This window comes from Aquarana catesbeiana, linkage group LG09 (genome assembly GCF_042186555.1).
Source record: "Aquarana catesbeiana isolate 2022-GZ linkage group LG09, ASM4218655v1, whole genome shotgun sequence".
Classification (NCBI taxonomy): Eukaryota; Metazoa; Chordata; class Amphibia; order Anura; family Ranidae; genus Aquarana; species Aquarana catesbeiana.
The window spans coordinates 224800114-224821172 of record NC_133332.1 but is presented as its reverse complement, the minus strand read 5'-3'; the positions used below and the strand labels follow the sequence as shown (position 1 = coordinate 224821172).

General features: G+C 42.7%; 1 protein-coding gene across 1 annotated transcript; it reads left to right on the top strand.

The window, feature by feature from the left end:
• Positions 1 to 7281: 7281 nt before the first annotated feature.
• LOC141108324 (tubulin beta-4B chain-like) lies at positions 7282 to 13653 on the top strand. The gene is made up of 4 exons (XM_073599830.1): positions 7282 to 7440; positions 10040 to 10148; positions 10229 to 10339; positions 12051 to 13653. Exons 1-4 carry the CDS (start codon positions 7384 to 7386, stop codon positions 13109 to 13111), a joined length of 1338 nt encoding a protein of 445 aa, XP_073455931.1. The 5' UTR covers positions 7282 to 7383; the 3' UTR covers positions 13112 to 13653.
• Positions 13654 to 21059: the final 7406 nt, after the last annotated feature.

Here is a 21059-nt window from a genome sequence, read left to right as displayed (position 1 = left end):
GGGTCCCTGTATCAAACATTGCTTGTGCGGATGTAGGAATCTGTAAGTTGAACAAAAGAACACTCTCCGTGCAGGCAGGTTGCTTACAGTACAGTGATTAGGTAGTTGGCTGGCCCAGGCTAGGGAAAGGGTTAATGTTTTGTGCCTCAGTTCCTGGGCTTTTTGGACTTGCCTATTCACCCTGTGATAAAAAACACTTCCCGCCCAGCCTATTGTCAAATGATGGCTGAGCAGGACCCTTGACTTTTCGGGTGGATGTCATATGACGTCCTCCCGGAATGCGTGGCTGTGGGGCCAGTCTGGGGCGCAATCTGTTATCGGCTGTGTCCACCAGACACAGCCGATGACAGATCAGTGTGCCGGCCTGCTCCAGATACCATGTGATCGCTGTGACCAATTACAGCAGATCACATGACACTTGTAAACAATGTATGGCTTTGATTCGTGCCATTCATTGTGTACAATTATGTTGCTAGCTGTGATTGGTAACAGTGATCACATGGTACAGATAGGGCTAATCACACCCCATCTGTACCATGAGATTATTGTGGCCAATCACAGCTAACCACAATAGTAAACACTGAATTAATCTGTTTTATTAATTAAAAATTGTTGCTTATACCAGTGAAATTCATTGGTACAAGCAATCATAATGTGTAAAAAAAAGAAAAAAAATCCTGATCACTTTTCCAGAGTAGTACAATGGTAACACTGTAGTGCTCTGGACATAGTGTATTGAAAAAATTGTAAAAAGAAAAAAAAGATTATTAAAAAGGAAAAAAATTAAAAACAAATTATTATTATTATTTTTTTTAACATACTGTCACCAGTCAGTGTCCCTGATCACCCCCACAGATATATGATGACTCTGTACGCCACTGGTGACAGTATGTAAAAAAATGTATATATTTTTAATGTCTTCATTTTCCAAAAAAATGTGACAAAAAAATACAACTTCGAAAAACTCACCATGCTTCTTAATAAATACCTTGGACCTTCTACTTTACAAAAAGGGTCATTTGGGGGGTATTTGTACTGTCCTGGCGTTTTCTGGCCTCAAAAATTCAGTACGTCAGGATTGATCAGGATTGAGTCAGTACGTCAGGATTGATCAAGGATTGATACGTCAGGATTGATCAATTCTCAGATATATACCTTAGGTTGTGAAATCTATAACTTTCCTACAGACTAAATAATATACACTGATTTGGGTTATTTTCACCAAAGAAATGTAGCAGAATACAATTTTGCCTAAATGTATAAAGAAAGGTTATTTATTTGCAAAATGTTTGGTCTTTTCGTTAATTTAGCAAAAAATAAAAAACCCAGTGGTGATTAAATACCACCAAAAGAAAGCTCGATTTGTGTGAAAAAAAAAAAAATTTCTTATGGGTACAGTGTTGCATGACCGCGCAATTGTCATTTATGTACTTCCTACCATGACCGCGCATTTGTCATTTAAAGTGTGACAGTGCTGAAAACTGAAAATTGGTCTGGACAGGAAGGGGGTGAAAGTGCCAATTATTGAGGTGGATAAATATAGGGGAAAAGCGGGATTCCAGAGACTAACGGTCTGCTTGTGGAGATGCCGTGAACACTATGGAACACTGAGGGGGACTGCTGCGCCCAGCAGTCCATTAGAAGCGAACTGCCAAACCTTGAGGAAAAATGCCAGATATGGACTACCAATTTTCTGAGGTACGCCTGGGCAGACTAGTTCAGTCAGGGAGGGTCATGTTGCTCTGGAAATGTATTTGTTGGACTTGCACGCAAATGTTTCAGTTGCATGAACTATTTAAAGCCTGGTCTAAAATCATTTAAAGGGGTGCATGATGGTTTTTAGAGTATGAAAGAACAGGGTTAGGGTAAAGCACACGTGGTGTATGAAGTAAGCCACTGTGGAAGGGTAACTAGGCATGGACTATTTAGAGAAGGAATGCAGTTGCTATGGGTGGCCAGAACTAGTACAAGGTACATTGCAGCCAGTCGTGAGGTGTGGTACCTGGCGAAGGTGACAGATCCTCTAGTAGCGAGGGGGTCAGTGATCTGCTTCCCTCCCAAGCGGTTGGTTTCCCAGGACCAAACCCACGGTACAGTGACCTCATGCGCCTGGCCGCATGATATGGTAGAGAAGGAGTAATTTATGTGCACGCATGAGGTCCACGCTAGGTGCACGGCGGGACCCCATTCTGTCACTGGGAGTGAGGTGGCAGAGGTACGCTGGACTGGTGGAGAGGATGTGGGCTCAGCAGCGTCCCCTCCCATACCTTATCAATCAAAGGTGTTTAGTGACACAGGTCAGCACTCTATTGGCTCATACACACGATCAGAAAATACCGCTTTCGAATCGATCGTACAATAATCTGATCGTTAGTACACAGCTGTCGAAGGCCAATCACCACAGTTCATCTGATATTATCCAATGGGACAGGCATGAATTTTTTTCTCGTACGATACCAGATTGTATGATTTTCTTTTAATTCGAAAATACAATACAAATACATTACAACACATTACATCACATCCAAATTTGTATTCTGTTGTATGAGAATTATCATCACTTTAGCAAACTCTTCATTTTCGATATGAGACTAGCATGAAAAAAAAAAAAAAGGAAGCTCATTTGTCCAATATTCTTATTGTGTGTACCAGGAATGAGGCTCTGTTCACATATATGCGAATCAGATGGACTTTGAACTGCATCCGATTTCCATAACATGCGAACCAGACTGGCTTTCAATGGAACTGGTTCACATTTATGAGGGCCGGTTGCGATGTGAATTAAAAATGCGTTTTACAGTCCGGTTTAGATGCGATTTCAGTGTCAAATTTGCACCTGACCGCACCGGACCCGCCTATGTGTGAACCGAGCCTAAGGGCCCTTTCACACTGAGGCGGTTTGCAGGCGCTATTGCGCTAATAATAGCGCCTGCAAACCGTCCCGAAAGTGCCGCTGCTTTGCCTCCAGTGTGAAAGCCCCGAGGGCTTTCACACTGGAGCGGTGCACTAGCAGGATGGGAAAAAATGTCCTGCTAGCAGCATCTTCGGAGCGGTGAAGGAGCGGAGTGTATACCGCTCCTTCACCGCTCCTGCCCATTGAAATCAATGGGATAGCGCGGCTATACCGCCAGCAAAGCTTTGCGATGGTTTTTTAACCCTTTCTCAGCCGCTAGCGGGGGGGGTAAAACCCCCCCCGCTAGCGGCCGAATACCGAAGGTAAAGTGCCGCTTACAATAGCAGCGCTTTACCGCCGACGCCACCCCCGCCTCAGTGTGAAAGGGCCCTTGGAGGGATTCTGCACATTTTCTACTGCACACTGTATAATGATCATCTCTAAATCTAGGGTACCGCCATAATGTTTGGTTCTCACATGAATGCGGCCCCCGCCTGGTCCCAGGCATTGATGAGCACGCACATGTGCAAGGTACCCCCATGTGCAGGGCGAGTGGTCCCACATCTGTATATATCTTTCAAAGGATAGTTCACCTTTACAAAAAACCTACCTATGCAGGTAAGGGATGTTTGTGAATTGAAACAAACTGTGCAGCTCTGACTAAAAATAAACAATACCCTTGCTATAGGAGGCCATTCACATATCTTTTAAAGCCTGACTGGAATACTCCCAGGAGGTTACTAAGTGAGGCCTTGTTGTTACTGATCACCTCCACCATCACAGGAGTGAGCTCTTTCTCTGATTCAAAACCCCTCACATACTTTTTCTATCCTCTGATGCAGTAGCTCTGACCTCAGCATTTGAGAGTTCACTCCTGTGATGGTGGAGGTGAGCAGTGATGACTAGGCCTCACTTAGCAACGTCCTAGGAGTACTTATGAAACCTGACTGGAATACTCCCAGGACGTTGCTAAGGTACACTATATTGTCAAAAGTACTGGGACACCTGCCTTTACACGCACATAAACTTTAATGGCATCCCAGTCTCAGTCCGTAGGGTTCAATATTGAGTTGACCCACCTTTTGCAGATATAACAGCTTCAACTCTTCTGGGAAGGCTGTCCACAAGGTTTAGGAGTGTGTCTATGGGAATGTTTGACTATTCTTCCAGAAGCGCATTTGTGATGTCAGGCACTGATGTTGGATGAGAAGGCCTGACTCACAGTCTCCGCTCTAATTCACCCCAACGGTGTTCTATCAGGTTGAGGTCAGGACTCTGTGCAAGCCAGTCAAGTTCCTCCACCCCAAACTCACTCATCTATGTTTTTATGGACTTTGCTTTGTGCACTGGTCCAAATCATTTGGTGGAGGGGGGATTATGGTGTGGGGTTGTTTTTCAGGGGTTGGGCTTTGTCCCCTTAGTTCCAGTGAAGGGAACACTTTGGGCGTCAGCATACCAAGACATTTTGGACAATTTCATGCTCCCAACTTTGTGGGAACAGTTTGGGGGTGGCCCCTTCCTGTTCCAACATGACTGCACACCAGTGCAAAAACAAGGTCCGTAAAGACATGATGAGTGAGTTTGGGGTGGAGGAACTTGACTGGCCTGCACAGAGTCCTGACCTCAACCCAATAGAACACCTTTGGGATGAATTAGAGTAGAGACTGCGAGCCAGGCCTTCTCATTCAACATCAGTACCTGACCTCACAAATGCGCTTCTGGAAGAATGGTAAAACATTCCCATAGACACACTCCTAAAGCTTGTGGACATCCTTCCCAGAAGAGTTGAAGCTGTTATAACTGCAAAGGTTGGGCCAACTCAATATTGAACCCTACGGACTGAGACTGGGATGCCATTAAAGTTCATGTGTGTGTAAAGGCAGGCGTCCCAATACTTTTGATAATATAGTGTAAGTAAATGTACTACGCCTATAGCAAGGGCTTTATTCAGCGTTAGTCAGAGCTGCACATTTTGTTTATATCTACAGACAACCCTTATCTGCATAGACAGTTTTGTAGTAAAGGTGGACTATCCCTTTAAGACCCTGGTCATACTGGTGTTAGAAACAGGTGTTTGGGGTGTGTTTGTGCCACTCCCCAAAAGCCTAGGAAAGCAGCCTACAATGGATAATATGGACAGCAGACAGAGCCTGTAGCCTTTGTGGGTTATTTACTAAAGGCAACTCCACTGTGCACTACAGTGCCTTTAGTAAATTGTACTTGGAAGTGCAGTCGCTGTAGATCCGAGGGGGACATGCAAGGAAAATAAAAAACAGCATTTTTGCTTGTACGTGATTGGATGATAAAATCAGCAGAGCTTCCCCTCATATCTACAGCGAGTGTAGTGCACAGTGGATTTGCCTTTAGTAAATCAACCCCATTTGGGTTTATTTACTAAAACTGGAAAGTGCAAAATCTGGTGCAGCTCTGCATAGAAACCAATAAGCTGCCATTTTCTATTGTCAAAGCTTAGATGAAGTTAGAAGCCGATTGGCTACCATGCAAAGCTGCACCAGATTTTGCACTCTCCAGTTTTGGTAAAACAACCCCATCGTGTCTCTGTTCAGCAAAAATAAAGCTACATGTGGAGTCTGAGAGAAGTTGAAGCTTGTCAGTTCCCTCCATTCAAATCCATGGCAACGTGCCGATAATCCACCAGTAGTATATACAGCGTGTTTGTCAAGCACTTATCAATCTTCAGTGAGTGAAAAAAAAAACACTTCCCCATTAATAAAAAAAAAAAAAAATCAGCTGGATGGCATCTGAAATGCGTTTTTAACGTTGCTTTAAATGCGTCAAAAATACACATTATTGCTATAGGCGAGTTTGGTTCATGTTAGTGAAAGCGTTAAAATGTTTGACAGCGATTTTTAAAGGGAGTGAGGCGTATTGGAAGCTATGAAGACAGGGCCCTCTGATCCCTCCTGTATTGATTTGTATTGTATCTGTACTGTCTGTCCTCATGCTGTAAAGCGCTGCGCAAACTGTAATGCCCCGTACACACGATCAGAATTTCGGCCCGCAAAAGACCGATGAGAGCTTTTCATCGGAAAATGCGACCGTGTGTATGCTCCATCGGACTTTTGCTGGCCGAATTCCAGCCAGCAAAAGATTGAGAGCATGCTCTCAATTTTTCGGTCGGCAAAAGTTCCTATCCGAAAATGCGATCGTCTGTGGCAATTCCGACGCGCAAAATTCCTACGCATGCTCGGAAACAATTCGACGCATGCTCGGAAGCATTGAACTTCATTTTCTCGGCTCGTCGTAGTGTTGTACCTCACCGCGTTCTTGACGGTCGTAAGTTCAGTGAACTTTTGTGTGACCGTGTGTATGCAAGGCAAACTTGAGCGGAAACCCGTCGGAAAAGCTGTCATATCTTTTTCCGACGAGAAATCCGATCGTGTGTATGCGGCATTAGCGCTATAGAAATCCTGTATTATTATTTTTAAATCAAGACTTTTTTATTGACAAGGAAGACAATACAGTGCTTGTACAATATAGATTTGGAAAGCATAGATGCCAACCATCAACATTTACCATAAAATATAGGACCAGGTACATGGCATCACATCATAAATCCTGTATTATAATAATAAAATTGGGCAATCTGTGTGGCGTGTAACAATACCGGAGATGTAATGTGTATTGGGGTGTACCCGAACACTCCCCATCAGGTCATTTCCAATTTTATTTTCGATACTCAAATGATTGAATGCCATCGATCGTCAATAAGTCATTTATGTACTTCCTACCCTCCATCTCAGGGGGGTTTATTAGGCTGGGATCAATGAAGGATCCCCGATAGGGTCAGATGGGGTGACATAAGATCATCCCTCTGAAGGGTGTGAATTATTGTATTGATAGACTTTTTATATTGGAGCTCAGTACAAGGCTCAGTTGTGTCTATGGGAATCCATGGAGACAGGTTGTGTTTAGGAATGTCTATTCACTGACACAAGACCGGTAACCAGGACAAACACAACACCCAGAGCCCTCACTAACGGAAACCACTTAGGGATTCTCCACACCAAGCGGGAACCATGGTGGAGCCCTGGTAACCGGCAGCGGCGTAGCTCAGCGCGGCTGATACGGAGTTACGCACGCCCACTAGCGTAAAAACATCTGTGAATAGCGCTGCTTCTAGGTAACGCCAGTCTCTCGCCAAGCGCATTGCGGCGGTTACTAGGACACTATTAGGCCCCGCCCTCATTCAGAGTCATCATCCAATCATGACAAACAGTCAATCATTTGAATGGAACCAATCCGTGCCAGGTTACAGCGCCTGACAGACAGCCAATCACCACCTCGATATACTTGACTGGCAGGTTGATGATCAATAGCTGCTTTCTCAGTCGGCCCGCCCACCTACTATTGACCAATGCTAGGATACCTAGACGTAAGAGAGCTAGGACTCGCCTATAAAAGAGGACGCGCTCTCACAGGCGGAGACATCGTTTTCTGGGCTTCCAGGGAAAGTATACACAGACAGCATGAGGGAGATTGTACATCTACAGGCCGGTCAGTGCGGCAACCAGATCGGAGCCAAGGTGAGCTGTGTGTGAGGGGAGGCGGGCGGCTCATTTCACTATTTCGTGTCTCCCGAAGCCGGGGTCTTCCTTCCCTCTTCTAATGTAGTAACGGTGGAGGAGCCATTGAGCCCGGGCTATGTGTACTCGGAGGGAAGGTGGGGGGACATTCAGGCTTGGCTCAAGTGTTGTCCGGCTGTTAAGGGGTTAAAATGCAGACTCCAATCACCTTTCCCGCTTCCAGGCCAACAGCCAGCCACGCCCACCCTCCTGTCAGCGTGGTTTGGAGAGGGATTGGGGCGTGGCCGTTCAACCTGTTCTGTCAGGTTTCAAATTCAAACGTTGTAGTTGGCGGGATCGGAGGGCACCTGGGTGGTGATCGGGGCTGCTGAGCACGTGGGGTCGCCCATACATTGTACAATACTACATCATTAGAACAAACCTAGACAACTACATTGTGTGTGTGAAATCAGGCCATTATACCACATGGTATATATTGTACAATCGGATTGTATAGTCACATCTATATTGTAGGGTGGTGATGTGTGAACCAATTAAGACCTGTCTCAGTGATTAGATCGAAGGCTGATTATACTTTTTTTTTTTTTTTTTTTTTTTTTTTTATCTATCAGCTATGTGATGCACAAGCCTGTTTGATTTGATATTAAAAGGACTGTTTTGCTTTTGTCCTTTATATTACCACATTTTGGTAAATATAAAGTAACTACACAATCTGATTGTACTGTGTGTGTGTGTGGTCAGCTTTAGCGTTTAGTAAGAAAAGCGTTTTTGTTGCTGCTCTGCCACAAATCGTACAGAAGTCTGCAAATTCTTCAGTATGAGGGCCACTCTGTAGATTATATAAATACTCGTGGGCTAAAAATCCTTTTTTTTTTTTTTTTTTTTTTTGTAGGGTTCCCTCCCACCATCATAACTGCACTGGAACACATCAAAAAAGCTCATGCAGAAATTGTAGTGTGGATTGGCCCAAGTCTGGCTGTAGCATTAAAGTGGGTGGTTGGAGGTGGACCAGGCCTGGTCAGAGGAACTTCTGCCTGATGAATGTTGGGGCAGGCACATTGTTGGTTGCTATGATGCTGGGTGTCATAGCAACTGATAGAGGAGCAGATAGAGCCTGTGCTGGGGGAGGATGTTGGGTGCAGCCTGGCTGTGACCTGAGGGCTGCAGTTGTAAGACCCCCTAGGGTTGTGTCTTGAGGCCAACATAATGGGTTTTTTTTTTTTTTAGATGACTTTCATGGCTCGAACAAGTGTATTGTGGCAACCTTCCACTCATGTCATTAGAATTTTTGGTTGCTTGTCCTGTAGGCAAAAGCTGGTTGACTATGGAACATCATCGCCACTGAATGGTCTTAACCTCCTAATAGTGACTGCTAACTTTTTTTTTTTTTTTTTTTTTTTTTTTTTTTTTCCTGATTTTTCTAAACCAATGCAATTGTATAGGGGTGCAGAATGAGTTCCATCTTCATTTTGGAATAGCAGGTGTCACTAAGACTTTTTTTTTTTTTCTGACCATGGTGAATATTGCAGCCGTACTTGGGTTGTAACATTCCTAAAACCCCCCCCCCTCACCACTATTAGATCGTGCCCTACTTATCTGAATTGTGGGATATTTAGACATCTGTATGGATTATAGCACAGCTGTGTGGCTCCACTGCATCATCCAATCACAGGGCTCTGTTATTGGGCAGACAAGTCTAATCTCTCACTGTGGCAAGGGGACTTGGATCTCAATAAAGCACAAGTGTGGTGAGATCACTGCATGTGTAGTCTATTGATGACCTGTCCCAGCCTCATGATGGTGGTCTGTACCAGTGTACAGGGCTGGGGGAAGTCTGCAGGAGCCTGTGCATTGCACCTGTGATCAGCGGCAGTACTGTGCAGGCACTAAAGCAAAGATTTGATAAATGCAGGTTTATTATAAATACATTTTTGGATAAAGGTGGACTATGCCTTTAAAGAAATCTGTACTTGCATTAAATGCTTAATATCTGGCATACAAATAGCAGGCAGCTCGTTATGTTCTGTGTGTTCTTCTATGCTTGATTATAGAAATAACTTCATAGATTACATCACTCGCCTATTTCTAAGTACAGTGGCCATTACAGTAATTTGACTAATGACAGGCGAGGCCAAGTCACAAATGACTTGGGAAGGTCTCTGTATAGATGACAATACAAGCAGATTCTGCAGTGTCTAATAGGTGTATCGCTTATGCAGAATAGGGGATGGTTTGGGATATAAGCTTGGTAGGCTGGGGTACTACATAGCTTGAGTTTCTCTAATAAAAGCGTTGATTTGTTAAAACTGGAAAGTACAAAATCTGGGGCAGCTGTGCATGGTAGGTAGTCAATCTGATTAAAACCTCAATGTTCAATCAAACTTTGACAGTAAAACCTGGAAGCTGATTAGTTGCTAAGCAGAGCTGCACCAGATTTAGCACTCCAGTTTTGGTAAATGAACCCCAAAGTCAAGATAGAGATGTGTCTGACATGAAATTCAGGCTCTAGGTGAGCAAAGCTTGTCTTGAAGGTTGTAGTAACGAGACCTAGACAGGAAAGTGACTTGTTGCTCTAATAACTGAAATTTTTATTTTTTAGTTCTGGGAAGTAATCAGCGATGAACATGGCATTGACCCAACTGGCACATACCACGGTGATAGTGATCTCCAGCTGGAAAGAATAAATGTGTACTACAATGAAGCCTCAGGTGAGCAGTTCTCCATCTTCAGTGCTTCTCTTACAGCCAGTAGTAAAAATGGTGCTTACAATCTAATGTATACTTTGCAGGTGGCAAATATGTTCCCCGTGCTGTTCTGGTGGACTTGGAGCCCGGCACAATGGACTCTGTGCGGTCTGGACCCTTCGGGCAGATCTTCAGACCAGACAACTTTGTGTTTGGTAAGTGTTAAATGGGAATAAACCAAATGCTAAAACATGGAATTGTGGGGGTTTAAAGTAGTGATGGTGCATAGTGTTCTGCATTCAGGAGATTAAAAATGGGTGTGTATTGGTAAGGGTCAGCCTCATTTGGCATTAGCTTTGCACAGTTGCCAGTTCTTTTAATCTGACATGTGAATTACTTGTTTTCTGTGGCAGATTTAATGCAGGCAAAGCGCTTAATGAACTATAGAACATGTATCGCTGCCTTTCTGAAACGCTTCCAGTTTTCAGGCGTAAGGAATCCCTGCTAAAGTGTGGCTAAATGCCTTTCTCTGTGAGGTTTATTTCATATACACAAATTAAATGGCCTTCAAAACAGTAAACATGAGTGTCCACTTTGGTAACGAACACCCCTTTTATCATTGAAGGTGAGTTTTCTCACAGACCGCAACTCTGGTAATGAGTGTTCCTGGTATCCATCGTTTAGTTATAACTGTCTTCACCACTGGCCCTTCTAAATCTCCTCCTTTTGGGTGGGGAAAGTCCATCTACGCTAACATCTGGTGGAATCCTGTTTGAGAAGCTGCTGCTTCTGACATCCTGTATGATGTCAGTGAAACAAATTAGAAACTGTATGCCTTGGTAAAGGGTCCATGTGATGGGTTGAAATGTGCTGCCAGTTATGACTTGACCCTTGGCTGTCAGCTTTCTATGGGTGTTGGAGCTTGGTGTCTCCACTGGCTGCTGTCAGAGTATTTAAAGCAGTTCTTCAGCCTAGAAATAAGAAATTAAGTCAACAGCTACAAATACTACAGAAACCACGTGTGGACAAAAAAGGCTGCACTCACAATACAATATTGAAGGTTTATTGAAGAGTTAAAAGCATATATCCAAAAGAGCAATGACATGGGCAAAAGGTGACTTGTTTCACACGACTAGCATGCTTTGTGGGTTTTGACAAAGCAGGCTAGCTGCGTGAAACTCATTGCCTTTTGCCGTGCCATTTGTATATGCTTTTAACTCACTAAATCCTCAATTTTGCATAGTATTGGGATTGCAGTCATCTATTTTATATATTTTTTTTTTTTTTTCACATGGGTGTGTGAACTTCTGTTTGGATTGCTGTGGTGATCTGTCAGAACAATGTAAAATTATACCCTGCTATCGGTCAGATCAGGGAGGTGTGGGGCTGGTCCGTTCATAACATGGTGAACCTATAACTGGGCCAGTCAATCAAGAGGGCTGAATGCCCTCTGCATGAATACTGAGTTGGGCATGAGCAACTGTGCATTCTAAACAAGTTGTTTACCTGCCTATTCACATTCTGCAGAGTAGGAACACTGGGGTTGATTTTCTAAAGGCAAATATACTGTGCACTTGCTCTGGATCTGAGGAGAAGCTCTGCTGACTATCATCTAACCATGAGCAAACAAAAATGCTGTTTTCTTTGCATGGGATGAGTGTTTGCAAAGTGAAGCTTTATCTCATTAAGCTCTGGAACACATGCAATTGCAGTGCACCGTTCATTTGCCTTTAGTAAATCCACACCTATCTGTTCCTCAGATAATACTCCTGTACTTGGTTTGGTGTAATTGAGAAATAAATCCAAAATTGTATCCTACCAATACAAATTTCTGATGGGCTGCTTTAGGTTTCTGCACTTAAAATGCCATTTATATCTGTAAAATTAACATTTTTCTCTCCTCCCCCCCCCCCCCCCCCTTTTCAGGTCAGAGCGGTGCTGGAAACAACTGGGCGAAGGGTCACTACACAGAGGGAGCAGAACTGGTTGACTCAGTATTGGATGTTGTAAGGAAAGAAGCAGAAAGCTGTGACTGTCTCCAGGGCTTCCAGCTCACACACTCTCTGGGTGGTGGTACTGGCTCTGGTATGGGTACCCTTCTTATCAGCAAAATCAGAGAAGAGTATCCAGACAGAATCATGAACACTTTCAGCGTTGTGCCCTCCCCCAAAGTGTCCGATACTGTAGTAGAGCCATACAATGCCACCCTGTCTGTGCACCAGCTTGTAGAAAACACAGATGAGACCTACTGCATAGACAATGAAGCTCTGTACGATATCTGCTTCAGAACCCTCAAACTCACCACCCCCACCTATGGTGACTTGAACCATCTGGTATCGGCCACCATGAGTGGAGTCACCACTTGCCTGCGTTTCCCTGGCCAGCTGAATGCTGACCTGCGTAAACTGGCTGTCAACATGGTGCCCTTCCCTCGTCTGCACTTCTTCATGCCAGGCTTTGCCCCACTCACCAGCCGCGGTAGCCAGCAGTACCGTGCCTTAACTGTGCCTGAGCTGACCCAGCAGATGTTTGATGCCAAGAACATGATGGCTGCTTGTGACCCACGTCATGGCCGCTATCTGACTGTAGCTGCCGTGTTCAGAGGCCGTATGTCTATGAAAGAGGTGGATGAGCAGATGTTGAATGTCCAGAACAAGAATAGCAGCTACTTTGTGGAATGGATTCCCAACAACGTGAAGACTGCAGTCTGTGACATCCCACCAAGAGGCCTTAAGATGTCTGCCACCTTCATCGGTAACAGCACAGCCATTCAGGAGCTGTTCAAGCGCATCTCTGAGCAGTTTACTGCTATGTTCCGCAGAAAGGCCTTCTTGCACTGGTACACTGGGGAGGGCATGGATGAGATGGAGTTCACTGAAGCAGAGAGCAACATGAATGACCTGGTGTCTGAGTACCAGCAGTACCAGGATGCCACAGCAGAAGAGGAGGGAGAATTCGAAGAGGAGGCTGAGGAAGAAGCTGCATAATCCAACCTGTTATCTGTTGTACATTTTCAAACCTGTTCTGTTTACTTGTATGTGTCTTTCCATGTTTTTCTTTCCATGTTTGTTACAGTAGTCTTGAGCCACTGAATTTCTGACTGCCCTAAAGTGAAACTCAAGGATTGCCTGGCCTTCATGTATTCTAAAACCATACATAGGGCTGCCAACTTGGATTTCTCTAATGGAAACCTGAGAAGTATAGGGGCTATAATTGTAATTTTATTTCTGAATGCTAGTTTCCTGGCTTCAATATTCACTAAACTAGAAAAGTATAGAACTTCTGATGTGTGCTTGTTAAACTCAGGACTTTTCTAAAGCCAGGCAACTAGCACTAGGAGCCAACTGCCTGTATATCTTGGCACAGGTTTTCTTCAGCTGTTACAGAATTAAAGTTGGTACAGCAGAAAGAAGCTTAAAAGTAGTTCTAGCTGCTGTAAACTGTTGAATACTACTGTTCGTTACCTAAACCCATGTTCATATTTCAATGCAAGTTGTACAGAATAACTATTAAACCGTTTTTCATAAGATTCTTGGTGTCCTTTTCTCTTATAGTACTTTTCCAAAGATGGGTCTGAAACCTAGTGAACATAAAAGTGAGATGGGTATAGGGTACGGTCATGTGACACTCCAAATACTGCAAACTGAGTTCTGTACTCCAGCAAGAAATTAAGTTGGCAGCTCACATACTGTAGCTGCTGATTTTTAATACTCACTTGCCTGTCCTGGAATCCAGCGATGCTGATTCCATCGACTCAGGTGCTGCTGCCACTATTTGAAAGGTGCCAAATGTAGCACGGGGAGGGGGGGGGGGTGGGAGGAGGGGAGAGCAGCTGAGCTTCCGCTTTCAACCTGTACTCTGCTGTAAGGGCTGGTTCACACCACATGTAATCCAATGTGGGTTTTTAATTTAAATTTTTTTTCTGCATCAAATTTATGAATGGTAGGTTATTATATGGTTTCCCATGGCATGGTTCACACCAGTGTATTCAGTTCAAGGGAAAAGAGTGCTGCTTTCTGCACTGTACTAATGCATTGAAATGTGCATGTCCTTGTGTAGTAAAAAATATACCAGAACCAGAGTTCTGAACATGCAAGCAAACCGGTTGCATTGCCCAGTATGGTGCAGACCTTAGCCAAGCCCTTTATTTGGCTTTTTTTTTTTTTTTTGCACTGCAATAGTTAATATTTTCAGGGATAGAAAATGTGACGCACTACCTCCTGATTGCAGTGCATGTTCAATTAAAAAAAAAATTTTTTTTTTTGAGTATTCTGACAGGAAAAGGAATGAAAGATGCTGCTGGCACTTCCCTATACTAGGAATTAACACAAACCCACACTTTGCCTATGCAGAGGTGCTGTTGGGCTTTAGCTTTCTGGCATATTGGCCTTTAAAGAGGAACTTAAACTGGAATTCCAGCTTAAACCAAACCCTTTTTTGACTTTCATGCCTTGCTTTCGCTGTGTGGAGGTGGACATTGTGGTAGAGGCAGGTTTTTAGCTTCATGTTGGCCTCCAGTATCAAGTGTGCAGCACAGTAGTACCATTTATCAAAACTGGTGAGGTATCCGTGTCTTGAATCTCATAATGCAGGGTCAATTAACTTGTATACCCTGCCTTGAGTGTTCTTACCCCTTCTTGAAATTTTCCACATTGTCATGTTACAACCAAAAATGTAAATGTATTTTATGTGATGGACCAACACAAAGTGGCACGTAATTGTGGAAGGAAAATGATAAATGGTTTTCACATTTTTTACAAATATCTGAAATGTGTGGTGTTCAGCCCCCTTTACTCTGATACCCCTAACTAAAATCTAGTGGAACCAATTGCCTTCAGAAGTCACCTAATAAGTCCACCGTCTAAATACAGCTTTGTGAAGCCCTCAGAGGTTGGTTTGAGAACCTTGGTGAGCAAGCTGCATCATGAAGGTCAGAAATTTAAAGCATGATTGGGTTATTTAAAAAAAAAAAAAAAAAAAGCTTTGGACCTCTCTGAGCACTGTTCAAGCCATCTGAAAAATGGAAAGTGTGGCACAACTGTAAACCTACCAAGACATGGCCGTCCACCTAAACTGACTGGCCAGGTAGGAAGAGCATTAACCACTTGCTGACTGCTGCACGCCGATTTACGTCCTAAGTTTGGTGGCGGATATCGTTGTTATGGCAGCAGTTAGCTGCCATATCCCCGGTTTCGTGCGTCGGACGGCTTTCAGATAAAAGTGGTCTCTGCGGTGGCTTTGTTGCAAGATCACTTTTCGGTGGCGGGAGAGAGGCGTTCGCGTCTGTCCCCTTGTGCCTGGAGACGAGTGAGGGGAAGATGGCGCCCACTTGTCTCCATGACACTGCAGGGCGGTAGCAACGTCAAAACGTCACCTCCGCCCACACGTCTTAAAGGCACCACTTTTTTTTTTTAATTGCATTTTAGTGTAAGTATAAGATCTGAGATCTTTTTGATCTCATATTTTAAGAGGTCCTTTTTTTCTATTACAAGGGATGTTTACATTCCTTGTAATAGGAATAAAAATGACTTTTTTTACAGTGTAAAAATAAATAAAATCATGTAAAATAAGAATATATATTTTTTTTAAACAACCCCTCCCCCCCCGTCCCGACAAGCTCGCGCGCAGAAGCGAATGCATACGTGAGTAGCGCCTGCATATGAAAATGGTGGTTAAACCACACATGTGAGGTATCGCTGCAATTAGAGCGAGAGCAATAATTCTAGCCCTAGACCTCTGTAACGCAAAACATGTAACCTGTAGAATTTTTTTTCTTTTTTTTTTTTTTCAAACGTCGCCTATGGAGATTATTGAGGGTAAAAGTTTGATGCCATTCGACGAGCGGGTGCAATTTTGAAGTGTGACATGTTTGGTATCAATTTACTTGACATAACATTATCTTTCAGTTAGTTGCCGTGTGTGTGTTGGGTTTTTTTTTTTTTTTTTTTCCTAGCAAAAAAAAAAACTGTTTTAAATTCCAAAATGAGGCTGGTCCTTAAGTGGTTAATCATAGCAGCAGACAAGAGGCCCATGGTAACTCTGGAGGAGCTGCAGAGATCCACAGCTCAGGTGGGAGAATCTGTCCACAGGACAAATCTTAGTCGTCCACTCTACAAGAGTGGCAAGAAGTCCAGTTTGCGAGAAGCCATGTGGGGGACACAGCAAACATGTAGAAGAAGGTGCTCTGGTCAGATGAGACCAAAATTGAACTTTTTGGCCTAAAAGCAAAATGCTGTGTGGTGGAAAACTAACACTGAACGCACCATCCCCACTCTGAAACGTTGTGGGGATGCTTTTCTTTGACAGGGAAGCTGCTCAGAGTTGATGGGAAGATGGACGGAGCCAAATATAGGGCAATCTTTGAAGAAAACCTGTTAGAGTCTTCAAAAAGACTTGAGACTGGGGCAGAGGTTCACCTTCCAGCAGGACAATGTAAACATACAGCCAGAGCTACAATGGAATGGATTAGATCAAAGCATATTCATGTATTAAAATGGTCCAGACCTAAATTCAATTGATAATCTGTGGCAAGACTTGAATTGCTGTTCAGACGCTCTCCATCCAGTCTGACAGAGCTTGAGCTATTTTGCAAAGAAGAATGGGCCAAATTTTCACTCTAGATATGCAAAACTGGTAGAGACATCCCCAAAAAGACTCAGCTTTAGTTTCAGCAAAAAGTGGTTCTACAAAAGGGCTAAATACAAATGAACACTACACTTTTCAGATATTTTAATTGTAAAAATGTTTGAAAATCATTTTCCTGCCACTTTGTGTTTGGTCTATCGCATAAAATCCCCCCCAAAAATTACGTTTTTGGTTGTAACATGACAGTGTGGAAAATTTCAAGGGGTAAGAATACTTTTTTCAAGGCACTGTAGAGCTATACTAGGTCCTGCCTTTAATGTTCTTAAGCTATATTGGAAGATCTTTTATACCATGAGGTTTAAACGAGCTTCACTGACCAGCCACAAATATACAGATAGCCGCTAGGAAAGATTATGTACCTTCAAATCTGCCTAGCAGCCTTTTTGTGTGAGATATTATTTATATATAATATATATCTCTATTAGTGCTGAAACGATTAATTGATCATGAAAATAGTTGTCAACTATTTTCATAATTTAATTGGTTGGCCTGCATACAGAATGCATTATTTGTTTACATATCAGGAACTACAGTGCAGCACACATACAGCTCAGTACGCTGTCCATACATGTCAGTAAGTGCTTGTGAATGTGTGAGGAGTAATGCCTCATGGAACATGTAGTCCTGGGCAGGAAGTAAGTGGTTCTTTAGTCCAGAAGTTTTTTACCTTGCTATAGGGGCCCTCTATATTACACTTAGCAGCTTGCTATTGGGGCACTCTGAGGGCAGGAGGAGCCAGAAGCATTGTGTGGGGACCCCAGAAGAGGAGGATCGGGGTTGCTCTGTGCAAAACCATTACATTGAGCAGGTACGTATAACATGTTTGTGGTTTAAAAAAAAAATTACGTTAAAGACTGCAGGGAATATTAGTATCTGAACCCAGAGAAGGTAGAGGCTGATAGACTGGGGGTAATATAAGACATTATAATTACATTTAAAGTAAACTTTTACCAGTATTGTGCATTATATTTAAAATGGTCATATTCATGGAAAAAAAAAGTCTCAGCTTTTAGTACTACTTTAAATATAAAAGATTTATATCTCCCTTCCACCCTTCATATAGATTCATGTCTGACTTCTAGTTAAAATTCCCATATATCCTACTTCTGGGTGTATTTATTAACCACTTCAGCCCCGGACCATTTGGCTGGCCAAAGACCAGAGCGTTTTTTGCAATTCGGCTGACAATTGCGCTGTCGTACGACGTGGCTCCCAAACAAAATTGATGTCCTTTTTTTCCCCACAAATAGAGCTTTCTTTTGGTGGTATTTGATCACCTCTGCGGTTTTTATTTTTTGCGCTATAAACAAAAAAAGAGTGCCAATTTTGAAAAAAAACGCAATATTTTTTCTTTTTTCTATAATAAATATCCCCAAAATATATATAAAAAAAGAACTTTTTTTCCTCAGTTTAGGCCGATACATATTCTTCTACATATTTTTGGTAAAAAAATTGCAATAAGCGTTTGGTTTGTGCAAAAGTTATAGCGTCTACAAAATAGGGGATAGTTTTATGGCATTTTTATTAATAATTTTTTTATTTTTTTTTTTTATCGTGACTGCGACATTATGGCGGACACATCGGACACTTTTGGTGCTATTTTGGGGCCATTCACATTTATACAGCGATCAGTGCGATTAAAAATGCACTGATTACTGTGTAAATGTGACTGGCAGTGAAGGGGTTAACCAGCAGGGGGCACTGCAGGGGTTAAGTGTGTCCTAGGGATGTGTTCTAACTGTGGGGGGGGGGGGCTACATGTGTCACAACACCGATCGCGATCACAGGGAGCTGTGATCAGTGTCCTGTCACTAGGAAGAATGGGGAAATGCTTGTTTACATCAGCATTTCCCCGTTCTTCCTCTCCGTGAGACGTTCGCTGGTATCCCTGCGAACATAGGGACCCGCGATCACACTCGCGGCGGGCGCGTGCGCCCACAATGCCGCGTCTTAAAGGGCAATGTACAGGTACGTTAATATGCCTGTACGTGCCCTTCTGCCGACCTATATCGGCGGTCAGCAAAGGGTTAATATATATAAGTAATACGTATTATTACTTTCACAGTATAAATAAACCCCTTATAGTAGCGATTATCTGTTCTTTTTGTACTATAAAGGGCTCATTTTCTTTTTTTTTTTAACCCCATTATGACAGGTGATACAAAAAAAAACATGCTGCTGCTACTAAACGTCTTAGGCCTGGTTCACACCTATGTGTTTTTTTGGTGCTTTTTGCAGAAATGCACTACAGTTCATTTAACGTGGTTTCCTATGGGACACGTTCACATCTATGCTTTTTTCAGCCGCTGCGTATTTGGAAAGGGTCAAGGCCTTATTTCAACGTAAAATTACTTTTTTTGCATGTAATGCGTTTTTGCAGCAATTTGCATTTTTTAATCTGCCCAACAACAAATTGGCCAAAAAAAAGCATAAAAAATGCAAATTGTTTGTGTAAAAATGCAAAACGCACTGCAGAAACGGATCAAAAGCAAACTGCACAGGTGTGCACCGAGCCTCATGCTGGCCATACAGGTATAGATTTTCAGACGAGAATCTTTGAACGAAAAATCTTTGTACGTTCGCTGAATAAAAGAATGTCATTTGAAATTTTGTCTTGCTTTTAACATCCAGTTTTAAAATGATTGTAATTTCTGAACGAAAACCAAATACACTGTCTGAAAATTCCTTTGACCAAGAAGTTTTCCATTCTGCTCATTTAAATTTTCCCATCACTGTGGTTGAAAAGAACGTCGATGTAACCCCCACCAAAGATTAGAAAATCGAATGAACGTTTTTAAAATGCCATTATTTTAATTTTTTTTTGAAGGAAGACATTGCTTTTGTATGGCCAGCATAAAATATATTACAGATCTGTCTGAAAACTGGCAAAACAGTCTTTAATTTTTTTTTTCTTTAAATAAAAAAATTCATCTGAGTCTGATCATATTTACCAGATTCAACCTCTAATAGTATATACAGTATATCTCTTCTGTCTGTTATTCTCTGAGTGGATTAGAGATTTTTCTCCCTAACCATATAGTTGGTTATTTATATTTGCATAGAGATATTTAAGAATAAATTGCCTTTTTTTTAAATTTACATATTAACTAAATTATACACCACACTTTTAAGGTGATTAATTGAAACAATAATCGGCCAACTAATCGATTATAAAAATAATCTTTAGTTGCAGCCCGAATATATATCAATTATCCTTCTGGCCTTAAAGTATAACTAAAGGCAAAATGTTTTGTTGTGGATATGGATTAGACCCTGTCAGGTTTTTATTGCAGTCTATGCCCATGTTTGGGAGATTCACTCTTTGTCCTGTTTAACATTGTCATTGACAGTAAAAATGCCACATTTTTGATTGTCTCCAGAAAAGTAAGAGGGGAAATTTTTTTCCACTGGCTATAGCAAACTGGGGGGTGGGGTGGGGTGTGTATTTCAGGAAATTCCTCACTAGTTTTGGCAATGAGACAGGAAATTAAGGAAATCTCCCCAATGGGGCCGAGATGGCAAAAAAAAAAAAGTTAACAGAGGTTATTACCCTCCCTTATTCTAGCAAAAATGTAAAAGCTTTGCCTATAATTTTACTTTAAGGTAAAAATTGTCCCCTCCCCCCTTTTTTCCCCGAAACACCCAAGTCCTATCTTGATCCGCACTGTGCCTGTCTGCAGCAACACTGCAATCTCTTCCTCTCCTTACAGCACTCACTGAGAGCAACAGAAGCCATTGGCTCCTGTTGCCAGCCAAGTCCTGTGAGGAGGGGTGGGATGAGCCACCCTGTGTGTCAATGAATGCACACAGCCCAGACTGGGAGTGCACCAGTGTTCCCTCAGCACACAGCTTGCTGAGGAGACATGCTTAGGCTTCATGTAGACAGCCTATTATGACCACCGGCCATGGCAAAATTGCACTGCGATTTTGCCGTCTGCTGCCAAAACGTTCATATCCTGAATGCAATACTTCTGTGTTCAGGAGAGGGAGGTTGAACTTCCCCCTAACTGCAGCAGTGCCTAAACAATCCTAAAAGCCTTTGTGTACATGGACATATAGGGGGTTATTTACTAAAGGAAAATCTACTTTGCACTGCAAGTGCACTTGGAAGTAAAGTCGCTGTAGATCCGAGGGGGACATGCAAGGAAAATAAAAAACAGCATTTTAGCTTGCACATGATTGGATGATAAAATCAGCAGCGCTTCCATTCATTTCAGATCTACCCCTTAGATTTAGAGCGACTGCACTTCCAAGTGCACTTTCAGTGCAAAGTGGATTTGCCTTTCGTAA

Excerpts from the sequence above, each read along its gene's own strand:
- LOC141108324 (XM_073599830.1), top strand. The coding sequence starts at position 7,384 with ATGAGGGAGATTGTACATCTACAGGCCGGTCAGTGCGGCAACCAGATC. Across the intron at positions 7,441-10,039 it reads GCAACCAGATCGGAGCCAAG|TTCTGGGAAGTAATCAGCGA; the intron begins GTGAGCTGTGTG and ends TTTATTTTTTAG. Across the intron at positions 10,340-12,050 it reads ACCAGACAACTTTGTGTTTG|GTCAGAGCGGTGCTGGAAAC; the intron begins GTAAGTGTTAAA and ends CCCCCTTTTCAG.